This window comes from Cryptomeria japonica, chromosome 8 (genome assembly GCF_030272615.1).
Source record: "Cryptomeria japonica chromosome 8, Sugi_1.0, whole genome shotgun sequence".
Taxonomy (NCBI): Eukaryota; Viridiplantae; Streptophyta; class Pinopsida; order Cupressales; family Cupressaceae; genus Cryptomeria; species Cryptomeria japonica.
This window is the reverse complement of record NC_081412.1, coordinates 33,748,876-33,773,693: the sequence shown is the minus strand read 5'-3', so window position 1 is coordinate 33,773,693 and position 24,818 is coordinate 33,748,876. Positions and strand designations below refer to the sequence as shown.

Below are 24,818 nucleotides of genomic sequence, written 5' to 3'. Positions count from 1 at the left end.
CTCACCCTAGCCCAAGCAGAGCCTGCTATCCAACGATCCCCCTAGCGACACTCGAAAAAGAAACCCCAACTTGGAGCATCCACTGACTCACCCTAGCCCAAGCAGAGCCTGCTATCCAACGATCCCCCTGGCGACACTCGAAAAAGAAAAGGCTAACAGACAAAACTCCAAAACCCAGAAAGCACAACCCCACAAAGCGAAAAAAAGTAGGGGTCCCCATTTGCGATGGGGCGATGTGTGAATCTGTCACAACAGTGTGCGACCCTACCCAATTACGACCTAACTTAAATAGTGAATTACCTAGGTGGGATCCCATGTGTCTAGGGCAAACCCAATGAATATTGTAGTCAAAAGTGCTTAAAAAATAACTTTTCATTTTAAATTAATAATACCTTATTCATCAAATATTAGTTAAAAAAATTTAAAATAAATAAATTAACTACAAAAGATTTTATGGTTAATTCTATTTATTTTATTATAATTCTTTTTGTAGGTGAACTCAAATCGTAAAACAACCAAGTTTGGGGAGGAAGGAGCTTTGAGAGTTCATGAGAAAGATGAAAATTCATCCTCCGCTATCATTCTGGGATGCTATCCCCAAACCCCCATAAGGGGCACTACCCCAAAACACTCGCAAGGGGGACTATTCCTCAACCTTGCTAGAAGAATTGCCCCAAGACCCCCACCAAACTCATTTGATACAATTTGTAGGTATATTTTGCTTTAAATTTATAAAAACTTCAAACAATTACGTTTTTTTTTTAAATTTAATTGTTCCTTAAGGTGTCGAGTTTTTCTTGAGTACTCTCTGAGTCAAAAAAAATTGGCCTGCCAAGTACTCTTTGAGTCCGAATTTGTGAAATATGTTTCAAACTAATCAAACTATGGATGTGATGTTCATTATCTGTACTTCAATCATCAAATAACATTACTATTAAATCATGTTATAGTCTATATTGTAAAAACAAAAACAAAAAATCATTGGTGAGATAGGAGATTTTCAAATCTTGTGCTCTACCATCTAAATGTTAAAAACATATAGTCAAATTTGTTTGTCACTTCATCTTTATGCGAAACCCAAAGAACAAATTATACAATATTTATAGTTGCAAGTTTGTTTATTGTTTTAGATTCAGGAATAGATTAGACAGAGGAGCTTTCACTGTCAATTTGAAGAGAGGATTTGGAGATAAAAACCCTCACAACATCCTGTAGGATTTGGTGACAATAACCCTTACATCTACTTATATCTATTTGGAATTATTCCACATCAAGAATCACATTTGTATTCAACAAATCAGCTGGAGACATCAATCATTTGCAAGCAAATCTGAGTTTGATCCCAAAATTACAATTTTCAATTGGATTTTCCTTGGCATCACATTTGAGGGTTTGCATGATTTATCGGTTATGATTTTATGAATTATTGCACGACTGTTGTCAATTTTGCAGGGTCTAATCTACTATTTGAGGTGCTGCTGAAGACCTACTATGGTTGCTGGTATTGAAGGCTGTCAACAAGACCCACTGCAGTCTGATTCCGGAGTTGTGTGCCAAGTTGAAGGGCCTGATCTGCTTGTTGCCCTTCAAGACTTGTTGCTATTTATGAGAGGCTATCTGCAGCCCTTTTCCTTGCAAAAATCAATAATAGCAGCTGGCACCTCAGTTATGTGTCCTTCTCTTGGACGCCATAGGCAGATCACCCACTTTGGAGGCTATTCTTGGGGTCACTGCATCTGATTTCAGACCTGATTTGATTGCGCCAACTCCCAGACTAGATGATTTCAATCTTCACTCCACTTGGTCAGCTGTATCCAACTGTTTTAAACATTTTTTTAGATCTTAATACACTTATTCAATCCTTACTATCATTAATTGCAGATTAGATTAAATATCTCTCTGAATTTGTCGCTAGGATTTCATATATTGTCCCTATTGATCTGTTTTTATGCACTTCGCATACAGAATAAAATACCAAAGGTATCTTATCCTCTCTTGAACAAAATCCTCTCAAATGCTGAACTAAGTGATCACTTGAGGTGACTCCTGTTGGTGTACGTTTTATCATATACCGAACATTAGAATAAAGTACCCAAAGATAATTTATCCTCTCTTCAACAAAATCACCACGTATGCTAAGATTGTGAGAAGATCATATGGCGATTCCAAGGTTTGTTTTGTCAGGTCTTGACGTGTGGATAAGCTCAATGGGCATTGTGATATGCTGGTAATACACAAAGGGACTTATGCTTGGATTGTTCAATTCACAATGAAGGTTTAGACAGTGAAGCTCTATCATTCGGGACTTGGATCATGGAAAAGCTAAAAAGGAGATAAGTGCTTAGAAATTCTAATCTATTCCTAGGAATTCAAGAGATGGTATTGATTAGGTGAACTCAATAACCACACTTTGCTTCGCCTCACTTAGGACAACTACACAACGTGGATGCAATCTTCTAGGGATGTGCTTATGATCAGAAGTTAAGCATACACAAAGGAAAGCTCAAGCTAACTTTACATAATGAATAAAAATCATCTATTCATCAAAAATATGAGCGGAGATACACCACGAATCGATACTTATCAAATCTTGCATTCATCTAACATCCATGAAATAAATTCTAATCTATTGTGTTGAGGAAATTGAAAACCTTGCTAATCATTCAAATAAAAGAGATTACAAGACCTTAAGAAAAAGCACACAAGTAATGTATTATCTGAAAATGACCTTCTTGCAACCATATTTCAAAAAACCTCACACTCTCCAAATGAGAGGAGGAAACCTTATATAGGAGTCCAAAGAATTTTGAACGGCCAAGATCAAACAGCGATCAAGGACCTAGATTAAAAGATCAAAACCCTAATTAGGGTTTGTTACAACTAACTACCCCTCAACCAATGAGAAAATTACATTTAAGGACAATTGTCCTTCTTGCTAAATATGAACCAACAATAAAAATAGAAGGTTGTTGCATTGTGAAATGTGCCCTCTAAAAGCTTTTGTGGATAAGTCAGGTTCATCGAACTTGTGAAGAGCACGCGATTATACTGAGAGGGGGGGGGGCGAATCAGTATAATAACACTTTTCAATTTAATACTTTGTAATTAAAATAATTATGCATATGAACACAATAACACAAAGGTTTACGTGGAAACCCAATGTGGGAGAAAACACTCAAAATGCTTGCTATATATAAATTTCTTTTACAATGTTTGTGAGCACCAACCCACTGGAAGCACCAACCTCCTAACTCTGGAAACAATGAGCACCAACTCACTTCACTTTGAATCTGAAATCTTCATTTTGATGTGTTGCTGTACCAACTAATGAAGGATAATTTTTTCAACAATTTGATTATCACTCTTTTGTTCAAACTGTTATGATTCCCTTCTCAAACCTGCACAATTTTATGTATGTCTGCACGTATGTTTCTTATCAAATCTGATGTAATATTGATCAACCTTTATATAACCCACACTCCTTCCATAAATCTGTCAGGATTTTATCTTAAATCTGCTACAAGATAATTATCATCTTCTTTTACTTCTTAAGATCACTTCATTATATATCTCCTCACAATCTGTTGTTAATTTCCAGATTAACTCCTCTTGTGGCTGATCTATATATGTTCAATCTTATGGACACTACAGATACAGCACTACTCTCTTTTGAGATTTTTATCATCAGCATTTCTTACAATCTGAAAATAATTTCAGAGTTATATTCTCCACTCACATACTTCTTACACAGCAAACAGTTAGTTCTATTAAAAAATATCCTTCCTTCTATGTGTGAGATTCTTGATATATAATTTCTTTATATACTTACACACCCTCACCACATACACCTGAAAATTACACTTTTACTGAATTATTATTTCAGTATTGTATTCTGCACTATACTTCTTAAATATATATTTCTCTTTCAGGCCATACACCACGTTACTCACTCTATATAACAAACATATACATATTGATATATTTATATCATGTCTCAATAGAAAACACGATTCATCATGTCCTTACGTGAAAGGTCACATACTCCTTCTGTTTGTACCGATTTTGGCTATAATTCAACTTTGGTGACACGTCATATACTAACACCGCTTTAATTAATCCATTTGTTTCTTTATGTCTTCAAATCGATTTTTCATAGACCGATTATTTACCTTGTCCACTTTTAACAGTTATCGGTCAACTATTGGCCCGATACATGTAAACCCAGATTACTAACATTGATACATATATTATAAATATAAACTGTATTATTATCAGCATCGATAATTGATCTATTCATCATAAACTCTCCGATAGTCTTGTGGTATGTACTATTGTCTGTTCCTATTCTTTCAGAGATAGACGCTTGCTGCATGTAAATGGTTTGTTGTATATGTATTAAACTCTTTCATAGTCACAACAGTGTTATCAAAGTTTACATGGCCTTGATCTTACTAGCCTTCACAATGTTATCAAAGTTTACATGGCAGAGTCTCCTATGCCATATCCAACTATCATCAAGCTTAGCCATAAGACATGTACTTATATTTGCATTCAGATGAAATAGGTTACCTTTGGTCTGCATGTCGGTGGCCACCAATTTACCATCTTTTCCTTTGATTCTGCAAACTCCATTCTTGAATTCCAGAGTGAGGCCACTGTCATTTAGTTGAGTAACACTTAGAAGGTTGTGTCTGAGACCATCAACCCAGTACACATTGTCAGCATTGCTCTTTCCATTCAGAGAGATGGACCCTCTGCCTTTGACCATGCATGGTGCATCATTGCCAAAGCGAACCACACCTCCATCATACTCCTCCAAGGATAGAAACTTGCTCCGGTCACCTGTCATATGGTGAGAACAGCCACTGTCAATGATCCACTCATTGGAATTATCAAACCGGGAGACAAGAGCCTTCTTGTCTGCCACATCTTCCTTTATAGCAACAAACACAATGTCTTCATTCTCTTCATCTTCTGATTCCTCATCTGTGACACCTTCATCAACTGCCACAAAACAGTTTCTCCGGTTTCCTCCTTTGAATTTCCTGAACCTTTCTGGTTTGTCCTTGTTATCACCATTAGGACAGTTTATAGCAATATGTCCTATCCGATTACAAGAAAAGCATTTCAAAGGTAGCTTATCTTTGTATTTACCGGTTCCTTTAGGAAGCTTCCTGGCAAGGAGAGCTTCAAATGCCATCAGAATCTCCTCATCATTCATTTCTCTGCTCTGACTAGGTTCCCCACTAGTGCTAGCCTCTTTTCCTTTTCTGGATGGTATAGCAGAGGCTTTAAATGCTGATTCAATCTTTTGAACACTACCATCAAAACTATTTAGCTCATAGGCTGTTAACTTGGCTATGATGGAGTCCAAGGATACCTTAGATATGTCTATTGATCTCAGCTCCTGGATAGCAGCAACCCTTATTGCATAGACCGGCAACAGGGATCTCAGGACCTTGCTTACCACAGTGGAATCTTCTATTTTACCACCTACACTCTTGATTTCTCCAACAACTGTTTTGATTCTTATTCCATACTGCTGAATGGTCTCACCTTCAACCATCTGCATATCTTCAAACTTCCCTCTCAGGCTTTCTTCCTTAGCCTGTTTCACATGTTCATCACCACCATAGATATTTTCAAGAGCATCCCATACCTCTTTGGGATTTACCTTGTCCTGAACATCAATAAACTCAATGTCAGATAGACTACTAATGAGGGCTTCAATGACTTGCCCATTTTCTTGTATCTCTCTCTTTTGGTCATCGATGAGAGTACCGGTAGGGACAACATAGACATTCTCAATATAACTCCAGTGTTGAGCACCCATGCTTCTGATGAATATCTTCATCCTATATTTTCATATACCGAAGTTTTCCCTGTTAAACTTTGGACCTTCCCTCTTCATCATTTGACTGGGATCTTTACCTCAAGCGGTTAAGCTTACAACACAGAGGACCTAGAGTGCTCTGATACCAATTGATAACTCAATGATGAACCAACAATACCAAACCGGTACTGAGAGGGGGGGCTGAATCAGTACAAACAAAAATACAGTCCAAAACCGGTTTGACAGCAAATAAGCCAAATGACTGGCAAGCAGTGATACTAGTTGAAACAGAGTGCAACCGGTAAGACCCAGAATAACTAAAACAATCATAAACCGGTCACTCACTAAGCTTTCCTCTTAGCTCAATTCTATAGTACCATTACACCCTCATGCATGAACAAGTAAACTATCATCAGATCTTTACAATAGTTAGTTCAGTATGTTTTGTAGACAGGCATAAAACACAGAACCATTATATGCTCAACAGGTAATAACAAAGCATCACACATGACACACATATTTTTCACGTGGAAACCCAACTGGGAAAAACCACGGTGGGGATGAATACCCACAAGCTGCTTTTTGAACTCTTTAGAAGTCCGCTCTGTTAGGAGCCTTGTCCGGTTAAAGACATTACAATAGGTTCTACTGGGAACCGATCCTGTTAGAGATCACCCAGTTAAGGGATGGCTCCAATACCCAGTTAAGGGTTAAACCCGGTTAGGGTTACCTTGTTAGAGGATTTCAAGAACTCAATAGCTAAAGGATCTCCAGAGCTCTATAGCTTCCCAGAACTCATTAACTTTGAGTTACCGTATTAAGGAATTTGAATCAAGCCGGTTAAAGCTACCCTGTTAAGGGATTTGTATCAAGCCAGTTACGGCTACCTTGTTAAGGGATTTCACAATTGTTGAAGTGGTTAAAAATCAACAGGAATTACAATGATCTAGTAACAGCACTCAATGCTAATGCAGATCCGTTTTGGCTCCTCTTCACCTTCTGCACATTCACTTTGCAGGTATCTCTTCTCTCCTTTGGTTTGGCAAGAATCACGTATCACTTCCCTTGGATACACACTCACAACTTTTGCCAACAACCTTAGAAAGAAACACAACATCGACCTTATAGGAAACAGACAGGTCGGTAGCAAAAACCCTAAACCCTAAACCTGTTAGGTTAAGCAATTCAAGCAGTTCAAACCTGACTGTTGGGTCATACTGCATTAAATGCAACAATCTTGAATCGATCTCAAGACATTCTACATCGTCCATTATCCACCGATTTCATGGCGGCTGATAACCCATCACGCGTTATCACCGTTTGACAGACTTCGCACATTCTCGAGGTAGATAGGAATAGTCTTCTTCATGCAAGATCCTTCACGCGCACAGAGCTTACGTGGCAACACGACCTGTTCTCCGTTATACTGCTAACTCATCACACAAGGATCACCGATTGAGTCACACAGGCTTGAGGTACTCCAACCGGAAATCCTGAAGTGGAAACTACCTACCAACCAGTAGTCACACAATGCTTCCATGTGCCGGTTCATCTTGAACAAATATACCGCTTCACTTTGGCATATATACCGGTTCACACATATGCCGATTCTCTCTTCTCACATATCACATATGCCGGTTCACTTTATAACACATATTGACATCAATGACAACATACAATATCATTATGTCCTTATACCGGTTCACATAATGCCAACAATTCCATCATTCATACTCCTCTAGTTTGTTTATTTGTTAGTATAGTATAGCATATGGTTGCATATTTTGTTATATGATTGGACTTGTAAATGCTATTTTAAAGCATACAGTTCACTGATATTACTCCTATATATTTGTAGACCTTCAACGAGAATGATATGGAAGATATTATATTCAATGATATTCTTCCGATAGTTTATAAATAAAGTTGTAATTTTTAAGTTGTTTCAATGGTCTTGTTTGATGATTTAAGTTGTTTCAATGGTTTTGTTTAATGATGGCCTTGCACAGCTTGATATTCTAATGGCAATGAACTGGTACCTGTATTCCATGCTTTGATTTTGGTAATCTATTATCAATTCAAATAAAATTATTGGCAAGCCATCCCAACTGATAATTGCAACAGAGGTCGTGACAAGTGAAGAGATTTTCTTTTGTTTTAAAAGGTGGCACTGAATTCTTTTGGAAGAACCTCACACAATTTTGAAAGGAGCTGTTGAGCTTGAACCTGGACGTGGGTCCCACAGTTTTGGATGAAGACTTTTGGAAATAAAATTCTGTTTGCTCCACTACCTCAGCCACTTCCTAGAGCAATTTGTGAGAATCTCAACTTTCTTTACATCAGCCATCTCCCTTAGAAAGTAGCGTGGAAAATTGCAGGTGAGAACATGGGACCCCCGTGCAGTCAACCGCCCTTTTTAATAAGGAGATTGCAGGATAAAAATCATTTAATATTGCTTGCTTCTAAACAAAGGGAAACATGGGATGACAAGCTGGTTAGAAAGTAAATTTTGGGAATTTCCAGTCCAAACAGGACTCTAGAAGCCAGCTGCCAGCCTTTGCTAAATCTTTTAAATATTAATAAGGTGAACACTGCAATTGAAGGGATTCTTTTAAGACTTCAAAAAAAATTATGGTGTTTTCTGCAGCAGCAAGGAGGACCCACCACATTTAATATTGTCCCAGCTCAACATTTTATTTATATTGAAATAGATCTTCCATTCATATGTTATCTATGTTTTATTCATATTGGAATCTAAATGATTTTGTTATTCATATGCAATGAATATTTTTAAAAGAAAAAATAGTTAAAATAAAATTATGCTCCTGGAAAGCAAACTAGCATTATTGAAAAAAATTGAGATTTTTGTGGAATTGTCGGAAAACCTCGGAAAGGCATATTTCATTTAACATTTATCTTTTTACTGAGGCTTTTACTAATATAGGATTTGCACTGCTTGCCTAGGGTTTGGCATTCAATTTCAGTGATTATTAAATTAAATTATAAAGTGTTATAGTTAGCTTCATTTCCAGCCTAGTGTTTGGTTACTTCATCCAGCATTTCTTTTTAGTATTTTATCCAGTTTCCAAATCAATATAGCAAAAAACTGCATATAATCAGTATTGCCTAATTAATTTGATTTTGTGGTATTCTAAGAGAAACATAAACTGTCAATTATTTCATGCACGATTTATATTCAATATTCAAGAAAACTTCCACCATCTCTAAAATACTAAAATTCTTAAACCTGTTGGCTGTCCCATTATTAGTCTGCACGGTATTGAAGTTTAAAGAGTGATGGCCAATGTATAATATGTTAAAAAGTCCAGCAAACGTATGATGAGAATGCAGTTTTATAAATATTGGTATATCAGAGTTTGGGGCGATTCAAATGGGTTAACAATCAGCCCATGGTAGAACGTGGTTCAATCTTATCCACAATGTAACAAGGGCAGCCCATAATCTCACCCAAAATTCACCAAATGAAAAAGAATAATACAGAGACTAAAAAATTACGAAGTAATCTTACGGTAAAATAACTGCTGACAAAGAATATGATTCTTCCAATTCTTTTCCAATCAGGGCCTGCTGACTTCTGTTATCCTCAGCATAAGCTGATGTAGATTCTTGAACCTGAGCCAAAAAAACCACCCAATGTTTTTTGTCAAACTAAATCCTGTAACTAAATGCTGGACTCAAATACATCCAACATGTTATTAAATAACAGCATATCCAAAATTCCAAAAACCAGCTAATTTTCATGTTGTCAATGTAAGCTTCATCGCAGAGCTCCTAGTCACAATCCTCAAAAGACATGTTCATATGTGAATTTGAGTAATACAAGTATCTAATTTTGGTGAGGCCTGCCTTAATCGACAAGGCCAAATGTTACCCCTAGATGAATTTGATGATATAAATATCTGATCCAAAATGAATATTGGAAATCATCAAGTTCTGTTGGTTGAGCTCAGTATCCAAACTTCTAACTCCATGAGACAAGACTTAAGAAAAAAATGCTGTTAGCCTCATTGAGAAAAAAAATGGCAAAGGAAGAGATGCAAAGAACATTGGGAAGCAGGTGCGCGGGTTTTCAAAGATGATTCAATTTCCTAGGGCCACACCATTGGAAAAACCATCCAAAGTTGACAATTTTAACTGCACTTGAAACTATTCAATTATTTCAATTGCGTGTGAATGGTCATCATGGAACAAGATCTCCAAATGACATTGGCCATGGTTGAACTTGTCTCATATGGCAAAAAAATAGCATAACCAAACTACCAAAGGGAGCTTAAGTCTGCTCATCTTCAATCTCTGTGTGAAAGGCTTTCAAAATCCTTTGTATGATTCATCTGCTCATCCCTAGCATAAATATGCTTTATCGGGTTCTTGCAAAGGTTTTTTGAGGTTGTGATCAGAAAGTAGAAAGGATACACCCACACCCAAGAGTGTTCTTGAGGCAGGAGATGACTGAACAGCTGAGGATGGCTGAGATCGGCAATCAAGCATGTCAAAGAAATCAATATTCTGTAATGAAATTAATTGTACAAGAAAAGAAATAGTAATATATTGATGCAAAAAATTGATAATAATAAGCCATTATGACGGGTCAACCTCCAAAAATCTTCAATAAGAACACAATTTGCAATACAATACTTAACTATTTCTCATTACCTCGTATATATAGGCATCATTAGGTAATATTAGTATCATAATCCCAATGACTCAACTAAGGATTGTAAAGTTTTATTCAATTGCAATAAAAGAACAAATTATATATGCAAGAATTTTATATGATTATATTGTCTGATAATCTGATTGTTTTGTTGCAGGCAGAAGGAGAGAGATCATTAATATTTTTATATGTCTTCTCCAAATGATTCATGTCGGGCTTTACATGTTTTAGAAGATCGGTCAATAGATGTCTTGATCGGTCATGTCTTTTAGACATGACCGGTCAAGGCACCTATTGATCGGTGTCTTTCCATATTGCACATCCCGATTTCGGTTATGTTTGGTAACTAACATTTAATACTTAAACACTCGGTTGAAACGGTGTTAGTTATGATGCTTTGTTAATGGCCCGATTATAAATGTTTATCGGTATGAATTAACCCCCAAAACTATTATGTTGTCCTCATTTTTGGATTCTCAAAATGACAACCCCTACAAATTTTTGCCTAAAAAAGTGTCATTTTTGTCTCCGAGGCACGTTTTACGAGGTACAAAACTCACATTTGATAGTGTCAAATCATTGGGGGGTGTCTTTGCCATCATTGTCTAAGTTTTGGTGAGTTTTGGTCTTCCTTTTCCTAGCTTTTTGTGCAATTTCAGGTTTCAGAACAATCACTACAAGTTGAAGATTTTACTCTATGGCATGCTTCTCGAGACATAAATTTGCCCCATCCTTAGGCTGGATCGATCGTTGATCCATCCCCAAGCTACGTTTCGAATTTCGTCGCGTTTCGAGTCCGTTTGCTATGTTTTTGCTTCAATGTAGGGGAATTTTTCGATGATTACCAGTAACTGGTAATTTGTTTTTCAAACCCCCCTTGAAGCTTTTAGGCTTGTAGGGGAATTTTTCTCCAATTGCAAGTTTTTATAAAACTTGTAATGGGGGTTTTAAAAACCCCCATTACCAGTAGCTTGACTTTAAGTGTTTAAAAACTTGTAAATGGGATTTTAAAACCCCTTTACATGTCTTTATAACTTAAAGTTGTTTTTATAATGTTAAAATAAAAATGGGATTTTAAAACCCCTTTACATGTTTTAAGTGAAATCACTTGTAAAGGGAATTCTATTTCCCTATTACAAGTAGTTTTACTTGTAATTTCTTTTCTAAAACCCGATTTTGCCTAACTTGCTGAAAAAGTGAAATTTTAAACTTGTTATATCCTCCAAAAAAACCCGATTTTCATTGTTTCATGCATTCTAAACTTGCTATGTGTTCCAAAAAACCCAATTTGCAAGGAAAAACGTTTTTTTTAAGGATTTTTAACAAATTTTTGTGGAGAATTTGTTGGAGGAAGGCGTTTAGGATTCCTTCCTATTTCCATGCATTTTTAGACACCTTTCACGCCACATGGAGGCTAAGTTTGCTGTTTTTTTGGTTTATAACAACAGCCACATTTTTTCAAAAAACCACATTTTTTTGCCATTTGGAATGCCACGAATCAGCAATGTTATGAATCGTTTTGGCTTGGTATGCTAAGGCGTTGAGGTTAGAAAGAGTCTTGGCTATTTTCCATGCCATTTCTCATGCATTCGCTGCCACGTTTTTCAGTTTTGGGCATTTTTTCAAAAACGTGGCTAGGGTTTTGGAATGTGGTTAATTTCTTTTTAAGAGTTTTTCTTTCTTCTTCCAAAGATTAATCATCTTGTTGAAGAAGCATTTTCAGATTGGAGCAAGGTAAGATTTCTTTTCTTCTTGTTTCATTTTTCTTGTTTTCAAATATGTTGGTTCTTCCCCCAAAAAATGGGTTTATGAGAGGAAATTCCCCATTTTACAAAGAAATTTGTAAAGTAAAATTGTTCTTCCCTTTTGGAATTTCTCCTTCTTTACTTGTATTCGGGTTTTAAAAACCAGATTGCAAGTAAGAGGAAAATTAGTGTTCTTCCCTTTTTGGACAAAGACTTAACCTTCTTTAGTCCAAAAATCAAGCTTCAATGATTAAAAAATCAAGTTCTTCCCAATTTCGGGTTTTGAAATCCGGATTGCAAGTTGAAAGTTCTTCCCATTTTTGCATTGGCAAAGTTCCAAGTGATCTTCTTGAAATTCATTTTTACCTATCCGCTTCCAATTCCCTCATCCGTACATACCATTTCATCCACTCATTTCACACCTTCATTCATTTTCCCCATTTAAAGTCTACCTACTATCAACCATCCAGAACCCGAAATCGGTCCAAAATACACTCAAAAAACACTTGAAAATGAGTTTTAAAGGTCCAATTACAAGTGCAAACTTGTAGTTACCCATTACACATATAAAGTTGCATGTTTGTTCCCACATTTGCAAGTTAATGCTCTTGTTTTTCCCACACATGTAATGCAGCTTCCAAAACCCGAAATTCACTTGTGAGCCCATTTTTGCATCAATTTATCCCTTCCCTTGTCAATCCGGTTTGCACACACGATCTACCAAATCAATGGATTAAGGCATGGGCCTTATTTTGCAAGAAGATTTCAATAATGAAGGATGATACAAAGAAGAGATACAACAACAATTCATGGTTGAGAGCATAGAATGCTTTCAAGACAAAGATGGTCATGAGTGAAAGAGGAAGGCAGCCCTTTCCCTCTTGAAAAGCTAGTACTACCCCAAGCAAGAAGATAAGGATGCAAGTTCTCGTTCCGGTTCAAGATGTCTTTACCAATCCAAAATACTTCAACTTCTAGCATCCTGAAGCGATATGAAGATCATCACAGACAAAGGATGATGCAATTAGAGTCGTGTCTTTAGACACATGGAATAGTTTTAGTTATGCATTTGTAATTTTGTTTTGACAAGTTACATGTAAAAAATAACTTTGTAATTGCAAGTTAACTCATTACTTGCACTTTTGTAATTACATGTTAAGGCAACTACAAGTTGTGTCCGATTAGGACTGTAGTTGGAATAAGCCTCAATTAGTTAATGAAGTCTTAGTTAGTTATTGAATAAGTCTTGGTGATTGAGAGAATCTCTCAAGTTAGTTAGGATCCTCCCACCTTTTTCTCAAGGCTCCTCTCCTATAAATAGAAGAGAGGGTCCATTGTAATTTATATCTTTTTGGAAAGCAAGCAAAAACTCTACCGAATTTGCAGCAAGAAGTCTTTGAGCTTATGTATGTGAATTGAAAGTTTTTGAAGAATAATAAAGAAGGATTACTCAAGTTTTAAGTCTTTGAGCTACATGTTTGAGTTTGAATCTTTTTATTTCTTCTATGCAAAGTGTTTCTAAAAGGAGCTTAGTCTAATCTGATTTGAAGTCTTTGAGCTGCAAGTAGAGAAGATTAATTAAAATGGGAAAATCTCTAGAAGGAGCAGCAAGTCTTTGAGCTTGCGTCTATTCTTGAGGAAAAATTATTGTTTGATAAGAAATAGTAGCAAGTCTTTGAGCTTGCATTAGTTCTTGTCTTTGTGTTGAAAGAATAGATTATTCCAATCTTTGAGCTGTTGTCTTTTATTCGTTGTAAAATTTAGTATAGCAAAGGGTAGATAGGACTTCCAATAGTCAAGTCTTTGAGCTTGATATTGTTGACCCGTCCCGAAGGAAGTGACGGGAGTCTTTGAGCTTTCAGGAAACTTCATTTCCTTTCTCTCGTTTTCATGTGAAGTTGTTACCATTATTATACATTTTCTTGCTATCACTTTTCTAAGGAGAGAAAAGGATATAGGCTTCCTCGAAGAAAGAAGGAAGACTGCTATCCCATCCTGTTTTTATTTCAGTTTTAGATAGATAGGGGGAGTCTTCCCTTAATTAGGAGAGTTTCATACTCACACACTGTGGTAGAAGCCAAAATTTTGTATGCTTTCACAAGTGTACAAAATTTTCAACCAACAAATTAGCATTACATATGCTATCGGGTTATTAACCCGATAGCATTTAGATCGACGCTTGACTACGTCAAGCAAGTTATCGATCTAATCCATCTTTATCCAATGCCAATATCATAATCATGATCAATGTTACAATCTGATAAACATATTCAGTTCGGAAAGCATAAATCAGATAATCTAATAGCATAGATGAATAAACCATAACAGAATAAAGGAGATTGAGGGGTTAGAGAAGTCTTATCTTGCAGAAGCTACTAATGCATTAACACTCCCTCTTAGCTTTGGAAGATAGATAAAGTAACTTGCATCACATTTCTCTTTCATAACCAGAATAATATCAGTCTCCAAGAATATATATCATCTATACATATGATATGAAGTACCATCAGGACACAAGATACAAATATAAAACATCACTCTAAGTATGTGACATAGAGTATCACCTAACCATGTGATATAGAAGATTCATCATTTCATTATGACAAGATATCACTTGAACATGTGATATCAGTATTGCCTAAACACGCAATACTACGGATAAACATATGAGGATGGTTAAATTCTCATCTTATCCAGGTTGTGATATGTGCACAAACATTTTATACAAATGTTTTACCACAACACCATCATGGCACATCCATGACATACCAGAGATCCAACATGATAACTGGTTTAGGGAATCATAAGATCGTCACCTTATGATGTCTGCATACAAGTGTTCATAATCTGAGAGATCGTCACCTCTTAGATATGAACACAGGGGGTGAAACCCAAAATATCCCAACATGACAAAAGAAGTTTACACATTAAACATCTTATTGACAAAGCAGATTACCTTTCTATCATACCTAAACCTTTTCTGAAGTGATCAATCTTCACTCTGGAAAGAGGTTTGGTTAGAATGTTTGCAGTTTGATCTCCTGTACAAAAATATTCTAATTGAATTACATTCTTGTCAACCATATCTCGTACATAGTGGTATGGGATCTCAAGATGTTTGGACCTGTCATGTAATACTGGATTTACTGAAAGTTTTATGCAGCTCTGATTGTCACAATGAATAATAGTAGGTTTCATAGGTTCTCCAAACAATCCCACAAGCAACTTCCTAAGCCATACTGCCTCTCAGGCAGCCATAGAAGCTGCAATATATTCGGTCTCAGTGGAACTTTGAGCTACAGAAGACTGCTTTCTGCTGATCCAAGATATCATGGCTGAACCTGAACTGAAACAACACCCTGAAGTGTTTTTTCTGTCAATCACGCTGCCAGCTGTCATGACCCCTCCTTGACCGTTATATGTATCCTAAATGAAACAATTATTATTAATTTAATATATTAATTACCAACAAAAGATGATTTAAGATTTATTTATATATTAAATATTATTATTTTTTATTAATATTTTTTACTAATATTCCTTTTTATTAATATTTATTATTACTAAATGAAGTTTGATGAGAATGTTGCTTAATAGTCTGAGCATATGGAATGGGAAGTGTGCTGCTGATGACCATAGCTCATAGTTCCACTTTGATATGATGAATTCAAAGACCAAGTAAAAAGTGACCGACCATGTTTGAAGACACATATTAATGTCATATGCTAATCAAGTTGACTAACTTTATTGGCATAGAAGCCCCGATGTAAAGAAGAATGTATGACTATATTCAAAATCTAACAGTATATGAATATATTATTCGCTGAAGTTATCCATTGAAGATTTCCGCTTTTGTTGAAGATTTTCGAAGAGACTTTCTGATGACTCATTCCTTGGAAAGCTATAATCCTTTATCGAAGCTTATAGTGTATAAATGAAATATCAATTCTAATCTTGCTTGATTTAAAATTTCCGTGAAGCATTACATTCTGGAGTCTCCTATGAGTTTGGTGATTATATCTGGAGAAAGTTAACAATCAAACATAGCATTAACTAATATTCGGCAATAACTAAGGGCATAAAGAAATGATAAGACTATGATTTTATTTAATGAAGGGTCACACTGAATGGATGATTCGATACAATCTTTCTATGAAAGGTTACATGTGATATGAATATAAAGGAATTTAAAAATCTTTTTGGAAGGAAGGAAAAAGGAAGGTGAAAAGGTAATGGTTTATTTTTCTGAGTTTTGAACAGACTTTGGAGAAATTTGGAGGGAATATAAAGTAAAAGAGAAATAAATATACCCTGGCAAGTCATCGTAAGTTACAGGCAGTAACATCCTTGTTCTAAGTGGTATGCATGGGATGTGCTTAATATGTATGCTTAATATATGAAGCACATTAACGTTCTTACACAGAATTTAATAATAATATAGTAATAGAATGATTATAATATTTTATAAGAATAGGTAATTGATAAATAGATAACTAATAGACATATAAATGATTTATAATATAATATAGTTCATTTATGATAAAATCAAAATAAATATTATATATAAACAAATAATGTCTTAATCAGACACAAATTAAAATAATAGATTGTAAATATGAAAGAGCTAATTAGATAATGAACAGTAAGAAGAATTATGAAAGACAAGACTAATTACCTAGTATAGGGGATGAACAATTTAATAATTGATAATCCGATTGAATCATGGAATGTCCCTGGTTTGGTTCATGTTTAAGATGGATTTACTTCCTAATCAATCTAGTTTAAGTCATAAGAACATGGAAATAGATTAATTATGGTTAAATCAGGGCTAAACTTAGGAGGGGACATTACACCAGCCCAATCTGAATCTGTAAATTCGTGTAGATCTATATCAGCTTTCTCATATTTAAGACCAAGGTTTAGGGTACCTTGTAAGTATCTCATAATATGTTTTACTGCCACCAGGTGTATCTCCTTAGGTTCACACATAAACTGACTTAGAGCATTAACGGCATAACAGATATCTAGCCTTGTATTTAATAGATACATTAGGGACCCAATCATCTGCCTGTACTAAGTAGGATCAGTGGACTGTGATTCTGTTGTTGCTTCTTTATGTTTATGTAAGTTGGTTTCCATAGGAGAGGTCATGGGCCTACAGTTTAGCATTCCAAATCTCGTCAAAATGTCCAAGGTGTACTTTCCTTGGTTTAGTACAATATTATTGGAATTCTGCCATACTTCTAACCCTAGGAAGTAATGAAGTAGTCCCAAGTCCTTCATATCAAATTTTGTGGATAGATCTTTCTTGCATTGATCTATAAGGTGACCATCTCCAATGATTAATAGGTCATCAACATATAAAATCAATATTAGCATATCACCTTTATTTCTTTTGTAGTAGAGATTAGGATCTGCATCATTTTTAGTGAAACCTAGTTTTGAGAGATAGGTGTCAATTCTTTCATACCAAGCCCTGGGGGCCTGTTTAAGCCCATAGAGAGCTTTCTTAAGTCTACATACATGACACTCTGCATTATGAATTTCAAACCCTTCAAGTTGCTCTAGGTAGACTTCTTCTGAGATCTCACCATTTAAAAATGTTGTCTTAACATCCATCTAGTGTACCTTCCATCCCTTTGTTGCTGCAATGGCTAGTGTCTTCATAATCTATTCCTTCCCTTTGTGAGAACCCTCTAGCTACAAATCCGGCCTTGTGTTTTTCAATACTGCCATCAGCAGCATGTTTGATCTTGAAAAGCCATTTAGATGAAACAACAGATTTCTTAGTTGGCCTAGGAACAATCTCCCAAACATCATTCTTCATAATGGATTGATACTCTTCAGACAAGGCATCCTTCAAACGAAACTATCACTCAGCCACTTTTCAGCGGGAAGACTAGAAATAACAAAACTATCACTCAACCACTTATTCAACGGAAGGACAGGAGAACAATATGAAATAGAGATAGGCGGCGAAGCCAGCCTCTTCCACTTATGTTGTGGTCAATACAAGAAAGTATAACGCAGTATGAAATGGATTGTTTCAATACTACTGAATACAACCTTACAATGGACAACTCTGCAAAATACTGTCAGTACATTAAAGCTCCAAATCTCAATAGATATAAGAAGGTACTCCAAAAAACTACAAACAAGGAAACTGGAAAATACAAGCCAAAATGGACACTTTACCAAATCTGATATAGCTTATCAGCATTACCAAAAATCAGACCAGCAGCACAGTGAAGTCCATACCTCCTTCAAAACTCCTCTGAATGGCTCCAAATCAGTGGTGAATGAGAGCTAGGAAGGGGACACCCAAATTCCAACCAACAAAATAAGCCAAACAGCCTTGAAACGTAAATGCACGCTTCCCAATGTCACTTCAGCAAGGTACGCCCTGCTTGGAGAGGGCTGATTTGCCTTAAAACTCAGGTTCTTCACTATAACCATGAAACTCTACAAGAAAGGACACCTAGCACAGAGGAATCCAATGAGCCATTACCCAAAACGATTAGAATAAATTAGTCAGAGAGATATGAATGAATAACTGCTACAGCCATGACACAATTTAGCAACATGAAAAAACACTCCAACACTCAGAAAACTGAGAATGCAACAATAAAATCCATCTCAATATAGCTCAATCTATCCCTCTGAATGAGAAATGGTCTCTCCAATCAGCTAGGTGCTATCTCTCAAGCACGAAACTGGCACAAGCTAGGAAGCTCTCAACTTCGAAGCACGAGTCTGGCACAACTTCAGCAGCACTTCGCTACAAAATATTCAAGGATACCAAAACAAGAGCCCAACACTCTTATTTATAACCTTGGTGTCTCCAAATTCAAATTCACATTCCCTCCATATGGACGCCAAACCCAAATGCACACTAATTTCACCTTGATTTGAAATTTGCATTTCATTTCCCCTCCTTTCTAAGTTGACCTTCACATAGAAGCAAATATACTTATAAAAATGACAATAAAATAATAATATGGCGTCCAAGGTAGATAAGTAAATATATTATAAAATTAACTTATTTCCCATAAGGCATCCATCTTGCCTTATTAATATTTCACTTTATAAAATATTTTCCCTCAACAATAAATCGCCCAACCTTATGACATTAAACAATACTTTATCACCTCAAGTTGTACCCTTAGGTCATAACCAAAAATACATAAGTCATACGCCTAGGCCGAGGGGGCAATTAAAAAATATTAAAAATACTTTTCCCATGTGCTGAACAACTACCATAGTGAACTGAAGGCCAAAGTACTGAAAACTACACTGTCAGAAATAGCCTCTAAACTAGACCACCGAAACTTGCCAAAAATAGCAATTACTAAAAATAGCATAATGCTAAAAATAGTAATTTTGTACAAATGGATTTTAACCACATTTTGAGCAGCAATCACAACTTACTAAAAATAGTAAGTCCGAAAAAGTCTTTAGATTCATTTGCATGTCACACCATCGTGAAGCTCTCTGAAAACCCACGAAAACCCAGAAAAATGAGTTGTCCTCGCCCCCACTTACTAAAAATAGTAAGTTTACCAAACTCCACTGATTGCTACGCATGTACCATCATGGCGAAGCTTCTAAAAAACCCAGAAGGAATCCAGAATCAAAACTGTAAAACTCCAACATGCAAGCCATCAAAATTGCCAAAACATCCTCCTAGAAAATACAAAACCCTAATTGTGCCTCTGACTGACCAACGGATCTCGAGATTGGCCAACAATCCCAAAACAAACTAGAGCGGAAAAGGGGACATTACACAATCCCTAGTGCAAAGTAGGCAGGAGCTGATTCTGATTTACAGCACAAAGTCAAAGCATTCTTATTTGAGCAGATTTGTTCACAATTTAATCAAGTTCTAAGTCAAGAATTGTCTCCAAACCATACTTGTTCATTTCCAAATTTTATTGGTAGAGGTTGATGTTCTTTTGTGAACATAAGTCTGTAAGATTGAATTCGTTATTACCTTCTTCTTGATTCACAATGTTTCTTTTTCAGGTTCACAAGAGGAATGATTACAAGGAGCCCTTTGGTATGTGCTCAGACCTAGAAGATAAGAACAATTGATCATAGAAGAATGGAAGTAAGCAAGTGAGCTTCATGCGAAGAGAGAGGGACTTTATAAGAATATAAGTTATGATAGATTAAGACCAATGCATTCAAGGCAAGGCCAAGGATTCAACAATTACAAGGTCAACATATTCAACGAATAAGGGTGATGGTGAAACATGGACAAAGTCACATGGACAAAAGGCCAATTTCAAGGGAGGCAAATCCAAGATCTTTCAAGACTACATCAAGGAAATCAATCATTCAAAGGAAGGAACCCTACAAGGCAAAGAGTAGCGATCAACATCAAGCGCTCAAGGAAGGACTTTTACACAATCTTGAACTTCCTCTGGAAATCCAAGAAGCATTGCTAGAACAAAGGAGTAGTCAAGAAAGGGAAAGATCAAAGACAACAAAGACAAAGGATTCCAAGGTGGGAAGTGAAACATATCCAAGATGAAGGATGATGCGATTTGGGAATATCTCCCACCATCACCTCATTCATTGTTCGAGCTTTGAAATGTTGGTATCAAGAGATATGCCTCATTCATCTACAACTTGTGATGAGTTACAAAGAACAAGCTGAGGTGGCGCCTAGTCATCACTTATCCAATCACATCATTTCAAGCTAAGGCATCCAGATTCAATGCACCTAGCTCATCCATCAAAGAGGATAATTACCATGTAATATCCCACTAATTTTTTTTTGTTTTTTTCAGGCCAATAGCAATTCATCCACAACAATTAACCCGTTAAGGTTAGAGTAATAAGCAAAACAATTGAAAGGGAACCCTTCCACCTTTTGTTCACCAAGAGCCCAGACTGGGAGGGTGAGAGCATACGATGTTCCGGGGATCGTCAACATCAATAAACAAACTGAAAATTACAATTGCATGGGCAGCAAGCCATCCCCTTCTGCTTATCCAGCAGGATAGAAACTAAACTTCTTGGCGGTGAACCGACCAAGGGAAAGATTACAAGAAACAAAAGTTCAATCACTCTACCGCGTATTTCAGCGGGAGGACATTACATTAACAATCACTCTACAGCATATTTCAACGGGAGGACCAAAAACATTGAACTTATCACTCCACCACTTATTCAGCGGGAGGACTGAAAATTACAAATTATTGCATATCAGGCGGCAAGTCAGCCTCTTCCACTTATTCAGCGGGATGAGAATTACAAAGAGAGAACTGGTTAGTAGTACTACTACCTAACCTTACAATAATAGAAATGATAGAAGGAGAGTAATGCAGATTTCTATAGTAAGATATAAATTTCTGTTACAACCAAATCTGCAGACTGGGAAAACAGACCAGCAGCCCAGATAAATGCCAAAATATTCATATCTCCCTCATTTTACATCCGATTTAGCTCAAACCAGTACCAAACCCACCATACAACATATGCAATGCTAACCAATCAAAACAACACCCCAAAAAGACCCTTATTTATTTTGCACGCATCCCAATGCAAGGCAGAAAACCCACGCCTAGACTAGGAATTTCAATTTTGCATAATTAATTCAAAACTCAAACAAACGTGCTAAAAAATTACAAACTTATTCGCCAGTGCTGGGAAGGAAGATAGGATTGATACCCATAACTGTCGGAGGCTCCAGCAGAGAGATGTGAGCAAAAATATGCTTCAGCCACAGGCAAAACCAGCAAGTACAGAATCGTTGCAACACCAAGATGTCAATGGCAAAGCTCTGAAAACGGTAGAGGAATACAAGGCACAGCTAGGTACTGTATTTCAAGTACGAAACCGGGTAGCACTAGGGAGACGCACTCCGAAGCCTCAAGTTCTGTCGCTAATCCGGCAGCATAACATTACAGATTTTCAAGATGATCCAAATGGAAACCCAAGCCTCATATTTATAACTTCATTCATCAAATTCAAATGACATCCCTCCAAATTCCACGCTTGCATTTGAATTTCATTTCCACTTACATGTGGACCCAAGTGTAGCGCCCATTCTCCTAAGTCAAAACTCACGCCCAAGAAGGGGGCAGACCCACATTGGACACTTAGGCACAAAATGGCGATGTAAAGTGAAATAATATCCCTTTTAAAAATATTTCACATCCCATAAAACAACTGAATTTCGCTCAAACTTAGGATTAAACAGGCATTAATCCCAAATTTAATAAACCAGTAGCCAATAAATAGATTAATTTTATATTAACCTTAGGAAAGGAAATAATATTTAATTATGTTGCAAATGTCTCCCGCACTGATTATTATCACCTCCAAGATGAAACTGAGCCCAGACGACCACAGACTGCTGCAGAATTCAGACCCCTGTCTACTACCAAAAATAGAAATGTGCCACCTAGCCACTTACTAAAAATAGTAAGTCAAGAATTAATGCTCAGAAAAATATGATCATCGCATCCAGAGGCAAAGCAAGGAGTGCTCAGTCGGACAATGGCACCAGAACGGTCATCCCCTGACTTACTAAAAATAGTAAGTCCTCGTTTCATCGATGCTAGGCCCTGATTACTCATTCCACCTAGCCTACGGGTCTTAGGAATAGGCTAATGGACCACTAAAAGAACATCAGTGAGAAGGGGGCATTACAATCCGCCCTCCCCAAAATTGCTTGTCCTCAAACAACTGTAAGGCTGGATGCAATAGAATCTCCTCATTCTCCCACGTAGCATCCTCTGCTGGTAGATTCTTCCATTTGATCAAGTATTCCTTGATCACTCTTCTCCTCAAAGTTCGCTCCTTGAATTCAAGGATAGCTTCTGGAACCAAAACCAACTCTCCCTCCTCATCAAGTGGAGGTAGCTCAGCTAAAGCAACTACATTATGTCCCAAAGCCTTCTTAAGGCGAGACACATGAAACACATTATGGATCCTGCTGCTTGCTGGTAATTCCAACTCATAAGCCACTTCTCCAACCCTTCTGCTGACTCTGAAAGGCCCATAGAATCGAGGTTTCAATTTCTCAACCCCACTCTTCTTGAGAGTAGACTGCCTGTAAAGCTAGAGCCTCAAATAAACCATGTCGCCCACCTCAAAGGTGCGCTCAATACGCTGCTGATCAGCATACAACTTCTGCTGATTCTGTGCATGTTGTAGATTGTCCCTCAAGATTCTCAGAATATCCTGACTTTGCTGCATCATATCTTTCGCCTGAGGGGTTCTGCTATCACCAAATACCAAGTCTGCGAAGCTAGGAGCTTCATAACCATATAGTGCCATGAATGGTGACATCCGGATGGACATGTGATAGGAAGAATTGTAACAATACTCCCCTAGGTGAAGCCACCTCACCCAAGTATTCTGTTGTTCCGAGACATAGTTTTTGAGATAACCTTCCACCCACTTATTCACTATCTCGGTTTGTCCATCAGTTTGGGGGTGATAACTGGTGCTTGGAGTGAGCACAGTACCACACAATCTGAAAATTTCCTGCCAAAAGGCACTTAGGAACTTGCTGTCCCTATCACTCACAATGTTCTTTGGTAAACCATGCAATCTGAATACCTCTCAGAAGAACACTTCAGCAACTTGTGCTCCTGTAAAAGAGCTGGTAATGGCGAAGAAATGAGCAAACTTTGTAAGTCTGTCCACCACTACATAAATACTATCTTTTCCTTGAGCCCGAGGCAACCCCATGATGAAATCCATGGAAATACTTTCCCATTTTTGACCGGGAATAGGCAAGGGTTGTAACAAACCAGCAGGTAGAGTGTGCTCATCCTTGTTCTTCTGACATGTATGACACTCTTTAATGTACTTCAAAACATCATTTTTAAGCCCCTTCCAAGAGAATCTCTCCCGGATCTGCATGTATGTCTTGAAATAACCTTGGTGACCAGCAAGGGGAATGTCATGGAAGGTCTGCAAAATCTTCTCTTTTAACTTAGATTCAGGTACTATGAAGATTCTTCCCTTGTACAGTATCAGTCCTTCAACCAATTTGTACCTTTCATCATAAAAAGTACCCTCTACAAGACTGATTGCAAACTGATTTTTGGCATAATCAGCAAGCAATAACTCTTTCCAACCAGCAGTAAGCTCGTAGAGTGAGCTCAAATGGAGCCTCCGTGATAAGGCATCTGCTACCACATTGTTTTTCCCTTTTACATACTCAATATCGAAGTCGTAAGCTTGTAGCTTACTCACCCATTTCTGCTGTCTCTCATTCAGATCCTTCTGGTGCATGAAGTGCTTAAGACTGTTGTGGTCAATCTTGACAGTGAACTTACTTCCCACCAAATATTGTCTGAATTTTGCAAGTGCATGCATTATGGCAAGCATTTCCTTGTCATAAATGGAGTATAGTCTCTCAGGACCTCTCAACTTTCTGCTCTCAAAAACTATAGGGTGCTTATCCTGCATGAGGACCGCACCAACACCTTCTCCAGACGCATCACATTGTAGTTCAAATGGCCTGGTAAAATCGAGCAATGCTAAAACTGGGCAGGAGCTCATGATCCTCTTAAACTGCTCAAATGTTGTCTGTGCCTTCTCG

The 24,818-nt window shown here is 37.0% G+C and overlaps 1 protein-coding gene across 1 annotated transcript in view; it reads right to left on the bottom strand.

Annotated features, from left to right (window-relative positions):
* LOC131064580 (D-xylose-proton symporter-like 2) overlaps positions 1-24,818 on the bottom strand; it is a 158,302-nt gene that overhangs the window by 122,161 nt on the left and 11,323 nt on the right. The window contains exon 2 of the mRNA XM_059210140.1: positions 9,363-9,466. Within this exon, the coding sequence (XP_059066123.1) occupies positions 9,363-9,466 (104 nt within the window). The remainder of the gene's footprint in view (positions 1-9,362; positions 9,467-24,818) is intronic.